The sequence below is a fragment of the Microtus oregoni genome, unplaced genomic scaffold, assembly GCF_018167655.1.
Source record: "Microtus oregoni isolate MIOR12 unplaced genomic scaffold, Mior012 000001F_ref0000356, whole genome shotgun sequence".
NCBI classification, from domain to species: Eukaryota; Metazoa; Chordata; class Mammalia; order Rodentia; family Cricetidae; genus Microtus; species Microtus oregoni.
The window spans coordinates 4,414,775-4,427,219 of NW_024543060.1; the positions used below are offsets into that span (position 1 = coordinate 4,414,775).

General features: G+C 42.6%; 1 protein-coding gene across 2 annotated transcripts in view; it reads left to right on the top strand.

Moving 5' to 3' along the window:
* Positions 1-12,445, top strand: part of Kif13b (kinesin family member 13B) — a 147,439-nt gene that overhangs the window by 53,765 nt on the left and 81,229 nt on the right. For both annotated transcript variants that reach the window (XM_041664373.1, XM_041664382.1), the window contains exons 5-8: positions 177-269; positions 2,282-2,462; positions 8,644-8,731; positions 11,227-11,361. In XM_041664373.1, coding sequence (XP_041520307.1) covers positions 177-269; positions 2,282-2,462; positions 8,644-8,731; positions 11,227-11,361 — 497 coding nt within the window. The remainder of the gene's footprint in view (positions 1-176; positions 270-2,281; positions 2,463-8,643; positions 8,732-11,226; positions 11,362-12,445) is intronic.

Genomic DNA, 12,445 nt, shown 5'->3' on the forward strand with positions numbered 1-12,445 from the left:
CCCTTTACTGTCTCTTCTCACTCTAACTAGAAATAACCTGTGGGACAGAGGCTCTCAAGCTTAAAAATCTTGTTTGGGGATAAACAGGCAGATTGTTTCGTTTTATTGAGTTTTGTTTGATTTCTTATTTGTTTGTGTGTTCTTTGCCCTTAAAATATTATTTTCCTGTCCTTTAGGTCAAGATGATGTTTTCAAGTGCCTTGGGGAAAACATCCTTCAGAATGCATTTGATGGCTACAACGCCTGTATCTTTGCCTACGGGCAGACAGGTAATGTGAACTAACACATAGTCCACACTTGAGCATCCTTCCATGAAGAAGATGAAGCCACGTTTACTGGGCTGCTTGCTTACTTACCCTGTGTTAGTTTTTCTCATAGGTGCTTAAATTAGTCAGTGGCATGTTTTTTTTAAGATAGTACAATAAAATTGGGATTAAAATCCTTTTTCTTTTATTGATTTTTTTTATCCCTCTTCTCATGCAAATTGTTTTTTAATCTTCTTAATAATTTGCAAAGCTGTGACCATTGTGTTTATTATTGGCTGTGTCTGTATATTGTAGTTCTTTAAGGATCATGACAGAGAGAATACCATAAAGAAAGAACCTACTTCTGGTGCTGGAGAGATGGCTCAGTGATTAAGAACACTTATTGCTTTTCCTGAGAACCTGAGTTTGATTCCCAGCACCTACATAGTGGCTCAGAACTATCTGTAACTCAAGTTCCGGGGGACCTGACACCCTCTTCTGGCCTCTGCAGGCTCTAGGCATACAAATGGTGCACAGACATATGGGTAAAATACCCATACATATAAAGTAAAAATTAAAAAATATACTATTTATTTATTGTTTCTTTGAGACAGGGTTTCTCAGTGTAGCCTTGGCTGTCCTGTGTAGACCAGGCTGGCCTTGAACTCACAGAGATCCACCTGTCTCTGCCTCTCAAGTGCTGGATTAAAGGTGTGTGCATCACTGCCTGGTCAAGAAAATATATTTTTTAAAGAACACATTTGTTAATAGTTTACTGGGCATTACTGCAAAGGGATTTAGGATTTTATACTTCATAATTAAGGAAAGAAAACCAATTTAAAGTGTAACTAGCTGCTTTTAAAATGGTTTTATCATGTGATCTGGCCAACTGGACAGGGCTCTTCATAGAACAGTCTTTATGATGGGTTTGGGCATCATGTGTTGTGCCCAAAAGAACAGAAATTCTGAGCCAGGCGTGGCAGATGCTCTCTTGCCCATGCCTCTCACCAATGGGCCTTTCTGCTTTATCATTTCCTCACTGTAAAATGTTTTTACTGTAGACCCTTTTGTAGGATTGGCATGATGGGTTACCCTGTGCACACTTTAGGAAAGGCCTGGAATGAGAACACTAGTTGCAGGACTTGTGAGGTGGGAAGCGCACACTTGACTGCAAAGCCATTGGTACCCGAAGGGCGGATTACACCTAAGTGTCATGTGTAGGGTCCTGGTGGTAGGACTGAGGCGATTTAATCTTTCCCTTTTTCATTTGTGTTTTCTGGTCTGTCTATCCATCTGTCCTTCCTTCCTTTATTTCTGTCTTTTGATAGTTTGATAGTTCTGTCCTGGAACTAGCTCTTCTAGACCAGGCTGGCCTCGAACTCACAGAGATCAGCCTGCCTCTGTCTCCCGAGTGCTGGGATTAAAGGCATGCACCACCACCGCCCGGCTTGGTAATTTTTTTTTTAATTTTTTTTTTTTGTTTGTTTTTTTGAGACAGGGTTTCTCTGTGACTTTGGAGCCTGTCCTGGAACTAGCTCTTGTAGACCAGTCTGGCCTCGAACTCACAGAGATCTGACTGCCTCTGCCTCCCGAGTGCTGGGATTAAAGGCGTGTGCCACCACCACCCAGTGGTAATTTTTTTAAAATATGAAGATTATTCAAGGAGGGTCTGTCTGTTTTGTTTTGTTTGTTTTTGTTTTGTTTTTTTTTAAATAAACAAGGTGTCAAGTAGTGGAGGTTGGTTTTGAACTCCTGATCCTCGTCCTCTACCTCCTGAGTGCTACATTAGAAGTATGGGTCATTATGCTGGATAAGTTTTTTTTTTCTTTCTAGACCATGTTTAGTTTTGTTTTACACAAATAATAGAAGTTTCTGTATGTTTCATTCTTGTTATTCTTGGATGCATTTCTTATGTGTATATTTATTATATTTTGTGCATTTGTCTGAATTCTAAAAATTTGTTATAAGTAGTAGAAATAGGGTTAACTGCCTTTAGACTTCTCCAACAGGTGGTGATGGCTCCTTTTCCTTTCCAGGGTCTGGAAAGTCTTACACCATGATGGGCACAGCCGACCAGCCAGGACTAATCCCCAGACTCTGCAGTGGACTCTTCGAGCGGACCCAGAAAGAGGAGAGTGAAGAGCAGAGCTTTAAAGTCGAAGTATCCTACATGGAGATTTATAATGAGAAAGTTCGAGACCTTCTTGACCCCAAAGGGTAAAAGACTTGGAGGCTGGAGTGCTGGGCCTTTTTGAAACAGACATAATAGATTGCCTTTAGAGAAGTCTGTAATTGAACTGTAGTGGAGAGTGGTCTCGCCATGCTGTTTGTGATTTATGTTTACACGGATCAGCTTCCCACAGCCAGTTTCGGGGTCGTTGGAGCAGGCAGAGTGATGATGCAGGTCTGTACGTGTGCCATGCTGCCTCTCCTCTCATTACCCAAAGCCACAGACAAAACAGAGGTGGCGAGAGGCAGTCATTTAATACGAGTGTGCTGTAGCCTTCAGTGATTCAGCTTTTTTCTTTAGAGGCAGTAAATTTTGGGTGGATTTCTGTGGTTGGTTCCAGGTGTGAATTGAGGTGGGAGGTAAACTGGGAGCTTGAACCTGGTCTCAGGGTAGTTAATCTAAAATCTCCCTCCCCTCCCAGGGTAAGAAACGCCCCTGATTTCATGGGATTGACTTTGAAAGAGAACTGCATTAGAGCATAAGGAGGTCCTTAGAATTGCTGTGCTCACCCTGCGGCCACATGGAACTGAATGAGGAGGGGAAGAGGTAGCCAAGGCACCTATGTACCTCAGGGGGGTGGGGAGATGGAGAGTGGGAAGCAAAGACTGTGGCTGTTGCTGGCTCATGTGACACCATATTAACTAGGTCACAGAGCCATGTGGGCAGGGCTTAGAGCCCAGGAGCAGATAGTGAGTTATGTTTGAGTGAGGAGGGTGGATCAGGAAAGATGACGTGAGAGACACGGAATCCCAGTGAGGCTCAATCAAGAGCAAATGGATCTCAGTACCTGACAGCCACCTTTCTTTGATAATGATCTTCAGCTGGAGCTTGAGTTGACACTTGACAGTTTGTCCACACTTTACCTATCCATTGTGTATCAAGTCATCCTTTTTTTTTAAAAAAAAAATTTATTTATTAATTATGAATACAATGTTCTGTCTGCATATATCCCTGCACACCAGAAGAGGGCACCAGATCTCATCACAGATGGTTGTGAGCCACCATGTGGTTGCTGGGAATTGAACTCAGGACCTCTAGAAGAACAGTCAGTGCTCTTAATCTCTGAGCCATCTCTCCAGCCCCTCAAGTCATTCTTATATGCCAGGCCCCATGCAGTTCAGAGGAAGAGCCATAGTATGGAGAGAATCAGTTTTGCAGACAAGTTAGAGGGGCATGCAGTCTGCTTCTCACTTGTGAGGGACGCTAACCCAAAGCAGAGTGTAAAAAGGGAAGGGGGCCTTTCCCAGAGCCAAGAGAAGATTCTGTAGAGGTGCTTGATGGTTTATATGCTGAGTAGGGGTTTGTCCACTCAGAAGTGAGACGAGACCCACTCATGTATAGGCACAGCCTTGTGGAAGTGTATGGATATCACTCATTTGCAGGATGGTCATCTTTCAGCTGGAGGGTAAGGTATGTAGAAGCCAGAGGCCCAGAGATAGGTAGTCATGGCTTAGGCAGTCATATTTTGCTCCCTATGTACTTTTTAATTCAGCCTTCCTGCTTTCCTTGTATTTTGACCTCTGTGAGATGGCCAGTTTCTTTGAGATAGCTCAGACCTACTCTTCCCAGGAGCAGTCAACTGGTAGGCTTTATAGCTGTTTATGCCTGTGTTCTGTATCCCCAGCAGACTGGTTTGAAGTCTGCCAGTCAGGTGTGTTTAGTCTTTAGTGATTACTAGTTTGTTTTGCATGTAGCTTAGTGCTCAGCACATGGGCTTTGGAGTCTCACAGCTCAGGATCCTCTTGTTACTGGTTGAGCAAGTTCCTTACACTTCCTCGGCAAACTGTACAGGGAATGAATGATGCAATTTACAGCATCCCGGAGGGCTGCTGTGAAGATTGAGAGTGTGGTACACCTGAGGTCTCTGGACTTCTGGCATACAGTAAGGGCTCAACATGTGCGGGCTGTGGTGTTTTTCTATGAAAGTTCCTTGAAGATTTAAAAAAATGGTTTCCTTTTTAATGTAAAAACTTTTGTGCGTGTGTGTGCATATGTGGAGGTCAGAAGAGGGTATGGGATGCCCTGGAGTTGGAGTTAACATAGTGAGCAGTCTGCTGTCTGTTGAGTGGAACTCCAGCCCTGAACAAGAACAGCAAACGCTCTTAACAGTTGAGTCATCTTGCCAGACCCTACAAGCATTTCTGTTTCTGAAAAGTCAAAGTAATTGGATCAGAAGTTTTAAATAAGATTTTATTTCAACCAGAGTATTTGTGAAAAATTCATTTTAAAAATGATTTTATTAAATTTTATTAATTAATAAAGTGAAGTACTTTCAATGCAATGCCCATCAAAATCCCAGAAAAAGTCTTCAAAGACCTCGAAAGAATGGTACTCAACTTCATATGGAAAAGCAAAAAACCCAGGATAGCCACAATAATCTTGAACAATAAAAGAACTTCAGAAGGCATCACAATCCCCGACTTCAAACTCTACTACAGAGCTACAGTACTGAAAACAGCCTGATATTGACATAAGAACAGACAGGAGGACCAATGGAACCGAATAGAAGACCCGGATATCAATCCACACATCTTTGAATACCTGATTTTTGACAAGGAAGCAAAATATATCAAGTGGAAAAAAGAAAGCATATTTAACAAGTGGTGCTGGCATAACTGAATAGCAACATGTAGAAGAATGAAAATAGACCTATATCTATCACCATGCACAAAACTCAAGTCCAAATGGATCAAAGACCTCAACATAAAGCCAGCTACATTGAACCTCATAGAAGAGAAAGTGGGAAGTACACTTGAACACAATGGCACAGGGAACCACTTCCTAAATAGAACCCCAGCAGCACAGACACTGAGAGAAATAATTAATAAATGGTACCTCATGAAACTGATAAGCTTCTGTAAAGCAAAGGACACGGTCAACAAGACAAAATGACAGCCTACAGAATGGGAAAAGATCTTCACTAACCCCACATCAGACAGAGGTCTGATCTCCAAAATATACAAAGAACTCAAGAACTTGGACACCAAAAGAACACATAATCCAATAAAAAATGGAGTATAGACATAAACAGAGAGCTCTCAACAGAGGAATCTAAAATGGCTGACAGACACTTATGGAAATGTTCAACATCCTTAGTCATCAGAGAAATGCAAATCAAAACAACTCTGAGATTCCATCTTACACCTGTAAGAATGGCCAAGATCAAAAACACTGATGACAACTTATGCTGAGAGGTTGTTGGGAAAAGGAAACACTTCTGCATTGCTGGTAGGAGTGCAAGCTGGTACAACCCCTTTGGATGTCAGTGTGGCAATTTCTCAGAAAATTGGGAAACAGCCTTCCTCAAGACCCAGTAATACCACTTTTAGGTATATATCCAAAGGATGCTCAATTGTTCCACAACGACATGTGCTCAGCTATGTTCAGAGCAGCATTGTTTGTCATAGCCAGAACCTGGAAACAAACTAAATGCCCCACCCTTGAAGAATGGATAAGGAAAATGTGGTACATTTACACAATGGAGTACTACACAGCAGAAAAAAATAGTGACATCTTGAATTTTGCAGGAAAATGGATGGAGTTTGAAAACATCATTTTGAGTGAGGTAACCCAGACCCAGAAAGACAATTATCACATGTACTCACTCATAGGTGGTTTTTAAACATAAAGCAAAGAAAACCAGCTTACATACCACAATCCCAGAGAACTTAGACAGCAATGAGGACACTAAGAGAGACTCATATAGATCTAATGTACATGGGAAATAGTAGAAAAAGACAAGATCTTCTGAGTAAATTGGGAGCATCATGGGGACCCTGGGGAGGGTTGAAGGGGCGAGGGGAGAGGCAAGAAGGGGAGCAGAGAAAAAAAATGTCAAGCTCAATAAATATCAATAAAAAATAAAATGAAGTACTGATTTTATTAATTCAGTGACTATCATGTAAAACAATGTAATCTTGTTTTGCTTGAGCATAATGTAGTATATATACATTGTCTTTAAGAACAGGGGAGCAGGGAGGTTGGAGAGCTAGATGACTTAATGCTCTTTCAAAGAACATGGGTTCAATTACTAGTACCCACACGGTGGCTCACATCATCTCTAACTCCAGATCCAGGTCCTTTTCTGGCCTCTGTGAGCACGAGGCTTACAAGTGGCTAACAGACATAAGTGCTAATAAAACACACACATAAAAAGGAGGGGGAGGTAGTGCTGAGGAGACAGCTTACTCTGTGAGGTGCTTGCTGTGAAAGCACAGGAACCTGAGTTGGATCCCTAGAACCCATGTTTAAAAAAAATCCATGTGTGATGGTGTGTGTTTGTAATCCAGTACCAAGGAGGCAGAATCGGGCATATCCCTGAGGCTTACAGGCTGCTGGCCTAGCTACTCATGGAATCCCAGGTCCTAGTGAGAGACCTTGTCTCAAATAATAAGGTGGAGAATATTCCAAGAGTGATTTCTGAGGTTGACCTCTGGCCTCCACAGGTACACACTTGTTCATACACACGCCTACACACAGTTGAACATGCACATATACCCACCCACATACGTATACATATAAACAAAAAGGAAAATTGAAGGACTAAAAGTTATCGCAAACTATGTGCTGTTGTAAAAGGTGAGCAGTAACCCAAATCTCGAGCTGTGTCTACTTCAGCTGAGCTCAGCTCCATATTAACCACATGGCATCATCTGCATTCATAGAACATTTTAAGTTGAACATAGGATGCTAGAAGATTCTGAATCATTAGGTAATACTAAGCTGAAAGACAGTAAGGCTTTTAGATGCCTGAGTTATTTCTTGGTTCCCCACTCCCTCAGTACCTCTGCTCGCTTCCCATATGGTGGATGAAGTAGAGATGGTACCAGGCCCCCCATTCCCTGTACTCTTGTCTCCAGGTCCCGCTCCCCCCGTTACCTGTACTGTCCTCTACTAAGCCCTGCGGCTGATACCTTGCAAGTCCTCGTTGGCACCGTAGTTGTTTCTATTTTGTTAAGTGTGTTAATTCTCTGAGTGACTCTTAGATGCCAGGGATTGTATAGGAACTATAGACCCCCAAAACTATTATTAATACAAGGCAAAGTCTATTATGCAAGTAAAGTTTGACCCCTGGCAGGGGTGGGCAGACAAGACAATTGACAGGAAAGATTGTAAAGGACCATGGGCGTCAGCTGAGGGGCATGAACCTTAGGCACCAAAAACTACCACAGAATTTTAAACATTCTAGCTCATTTATTTTGAAAACGTAGTATCTTTTGTTGGCCAAACACACACATAATACAGATAAAACAATATTGTCACCTAAGATTTCACTGTTAGTAACTACTCTTTTTAAAAATAATTTTAATTGACAATACTTTCCTCTATAGATTACAGTGGGCTATTTTGGGATATGTAGACACTGTGGAACAGCTTCCTCAATTTAACTAATTTATTTGTTACCTCAATTGTCATTTTTTTTGCTGTGGTATGAAACCCATTCCCAGCAATTTTGAATTATGATTATTACACAATGACTGACTGTAGTCACCATGCTGTTTGTGGGTCTCAGACTTTTCCCATCCTGACTGAAACTTGGTGCCCTTTAGCCAACATCTGGACAGGTGTTCCTAGTATTTTGCTGAAAGCATTGAGAGTGCCACAGCTGCAAGCTTGCTGGGAGATTTGTTTTAGAAACTAATGAACATTTGCTTCTTGTTTTATTGAATCTCTTGTGCATTTATTGAAACAGCCATTCTTCCCCCTTTTCTCTAGTGTGTCAATGTGATAAAGTGTGCAGACCCTCTTGTTAGAACAACCAGGCAAGCCTTAGATAAGCTCAGTCTTGTGTCTTTTAAATCGCTGTGAGAGCCATTTGTTGTCTTTGTTTCTTTGTTCACTGCTGAGCTATGCCTGTGGTTTTTCTGTCTTAGTGCCGATTCTGGGATAGACAAGGAGATTGTTGGTATTTATTTGACTCTGCATTCTTCGTGGTAGTAACTAGACTTCCCACGCTTACCCTTTTGAGCCATGTGGTATTTTACCATATTTTCAAGCTTTTCTTCCCAGGAAGGGTTTTAAAGTTAGGTTTAAATCCTCGAGGAATCCAGTCAGCTCCTCTGCTCTTTGGGGGGTTCCGTCTTGAAAGAAGTGTACATTTCTATGAAGCACAGTCAAGTCCTTCTAAAAAAGGTCATCACTAATGGATCACATCTCTGTCATGAACAGAAGCCGTCAAACTTTGAAAGTGAGAGAGCACAGTGTGTTGGGACCCTACGTGGATGGACTTTCTAAACTGGCTGTCACAAGCTACAAGGTAACAGCATTCTTTATATAAGCTGCTTCAATTTACTGTATTTTTGGCTCATTACATGTCTTTGTATTCTAAAACTTTTATTATTATTATTTTTTTTTTTTTTGGTTTTTCGAGACAGGGTTTCTCTGTGGTTTTGGAGCCTGTCCTGGAACTAGCTCTTGTAGACCAGGCTGGTCTCGAACTCACAGAGAACCACCTGCCTCTGCCTCCCAAGTGCTGGGATTAAAGGCGTGCGCCACCACCACCCGGCCTTATTATTTTTATTATATGTATGAGTGTTTGCCTGCATGTATGCCTGTGTACCATGTATGTGCCTGGTGCCTCTGAGGCCAGAAGAGGGCATCAGATCCCCTGGAACTAGAGTTACAGTTTTATGAACTCTGTTATGTGGCTGCTGGGAATCGAATTCATGTTTTCTGGAGCCATCTCTCCAGCCCTGTGTTATATTTTTGAAATTAAATTTACAATACCATCATTTAGTAGCTCATAGAAACTAGGCAGTAAATGTCACCTAGTTACAGTGGGGCCTCTGGGTCATCACAACTGATGGATCTAGGATGGCCTTGGGAAAGTTCTGGAAAGGGTTTCGCCTGTGTTGCTATTTTTGCAGCTAATGATTTTACTTTGAGAGTATTTGTTATGTTAATTTTTTCTACTAAGTACCATTCTTTTTAATTTATACAGCAGAAGTATAATTATATGACTTGTGGAATTTTTCATAGATGTTTGGCAGTTTTAAGATTATGTTCAAGTATATACATCTTAAAAACATACCAGGATTTTAGTAATGTTTCTGTATGGATTGTTAGATGTTTTGTTGTTATGTATCCTTAGTGTCTAGGAAGTACCTGGCATATGGTAGATGTTTTCAATATACATATGAGTGAATTAAAGAATAAGCAGTGATTTAAACTATCCTTTCCTGTGGGGGGAAAAATGTCTGAAATAGGTAGTCTGAGGCTGGTGTCACGACTCCAAGCTGTTGGTAGGGACCTCAAGTCCTTCCCTTCTCCACAGGGAGATGCTGTAATCCCTGCCTCTTACAGCAGAGCTATGATGGCATGCCTGCTTCCATTAAGGAGGATCACCCAGATGGTCTGTGTTACACTTTAGTTAATCATGTGGCCAGGCTGGGCTGCAAAGACATCTGGGAAATGCAGCCTCTTGGTTCTACCACAGCCAACTCAGCGGAAGAGAGGGCTCCTTCACTGGAAAGAGCAGCGGGTGGTGGGAGGCAGCTGGGCAGCAGTTTTGCGTGCTCCATCTCTCTCAGTCCTCATTTCACAGATCCTTGTCGATGACTTTGCTATGTGTGTGTATTTGTTCTTTATTGCTTGTGACCCAGGACCTTGTCACACCAAGCAAGCCCATCGCTCCTGGGCTCCATTCCCAGCCCAGTGATGATAATTTGTGTTGTAATTAATGAAGCTAAGGTTGGATTGCTCCAGTCACTTTCAGAGCTTGTAACTCTTGGGAGTGAGGAAAAGACAGGGTCTCACTGTGTCATCCTGGATGCCCTGGAACTCCTGTGTAGACCAGGCTGACCTCAAACTACCAGAGATCCACCTGCCTCTGCCTCCCGAGTGCTAGGATTAAAGGCGTACACCGCCACCACCACCACCTGGCTGGGGTAAATCTTTTTTATTTTTTGCTTTTTAGATAACTTGTTTTAATAGCATAAACTTGTGTTGCCTTTTACAACTAAATGTACTTAATTTTGTTTTGGTTTTTAATTTCTGGAGTAGGTGAATATCAGCATCTCATGTCACTCAAAGTATTGTTTCTAATGTTGTGTATGGCACTGTAGCGTCCATGCAACTATATATACTACAGTCCTGTAGCGCCCGTACTAAGTGTACTGTGGTACTATGTCTGTAGCCCACACAGGGACAGTTCGCAAGCCGGACAAGGTGTAGGAGATTGAAACATACAAAGAGACAGAGACAGAGACATGGGTCATCCTTGAATTCCCCAAGAATGCCCCCTTTATTGTGTTCAGGGGCAGCTTATATAGGGCTCTGGCCACGTCCCAGCTCTCTGGATCTTTCGGTTGCAGTCCCATCAGAAACCACTCCCCTGCCATCGGGCTCATGCTCAGAGTAGCTGCAAGCATAGGAAAGACAAGCTGTTTATTCTGGCACAAGAAATTCAGGGTCTGGGGGACCACAGTCCCCAGCATGGCACATCTGTGATTCAGTACTGTGGAAATAGAGGCAGGAAGTTCACAACGTTGAGGCCAGCCTGGGCTACCTTGTAAGATCCCATCTGTGGGTTGAAGGAATCTAAGTTCTAGCTTTTCTGTGTCAAAGCTGCCATTTACTCCCGCGTCTGCAGTAAATAATGTACTTTACTTGTTTCTCAGAAATAGTGTGAGCTGTTGTATTCTCGCTGGAAAACAAAATGTAGCTCTAAGAACTTGGGTGCTTGTGCTAGTGTGGGAGAGTCACACTTACTCACAAATAACCAATGCATGCCTGTAACCTGTTTCCACTTAGGATATCGAGTCTCTGATGTCCGAGGGCAACAAGTCTCGCACAGTTGCTGCAACCAACATGAATGAGGAAAGCAGCCGGTCCCACGCAGTCTTCAAGATCACCCTGACTCATACTCTGTACGATGTGAAGTCTGGGGTGAGTAGCTTCCGAAGTGATTATGGCTCATCCTGTTCTCTCTGATGGTAGCTGTTGGTCAGGACTAGGGACAAAGGTCCTGACTGGAATAGAAGCTGAGTGAGGTGCTGCAGTGCTGTTGGAGCATCCCAGTAACTCTAGGAGTCACTCCTAAAACCACAGGGACACTACAGCTGCAGTCAGGAGTGGAGAAATTGCTTCTGTCAGTGCAGCTGCCTCTTAGCACCCTGGAAGTTGTAGAATGTCCTGGGAAACCTCAGATTCCATGACCTGCCTGATGGTAGAAAAAAAGCCAGGAAAGACACTTGGCTTCTGCTTTCCATTCGTTAGCAAGAGGGTCTGAAAGTCCCTGAGGCCTGGCTGCAGGGGAATCTTGGGCTAGGCCTGAGACCTTCCCCCACCCCACTCCTGAGAGAGGGCAGTGACCACAGCAGCTGTGCATTTACACCCTGATGCGGCTGTATGTTGCAGCCTGTGTTGGGGAAGCATGCCATAAGATCATTAGACTGTGTAGAGCACCCTTGCAGCGCTCGTTTGGGACCCTGTGAAGACTCAGAGCTTCTGCATGTTGGGAACATCTCTGCCGACTCACTCCCTGTTCTCTCCTGTCATGTGAAGACTGACTTACGATATCCATCCCTCAGAACCTCAGTTTTGAATACTGGAAGCCAGAATCACCTTCTGGCTGGGTGCTCCACATTGGTAGTGTTTTTCCTTGCTGAAAAATCACTTTTTCCTCCATCACATCCAGATCAGTGTTAGAAACAAAGTTACTTGTTTTTGAGTTCCTTTTTAGTGTAAAGCAAAACAAAGCAAATACCACATTGAAGACTTTTTTAAAAGTCCTTTTGATTTGGAAAGCAAAATACTCTTTTGTTATGTTTATTTTATGGAAATATTGTATTTTTTGCAGTGCTGAGAACAGAACCCAGGGTCTTCTGCATGTTAGGTAAACATCTGCCACTGAGCTACATTCCCAGCCAGATGATAATATAGATTTTAAAGGGAAGTTTTCAAAATAGTCGAATCTGCAGATCCTAACGTTGCTTTCTCACAATTTCTGTTTTGATGATGAGGTAAAATA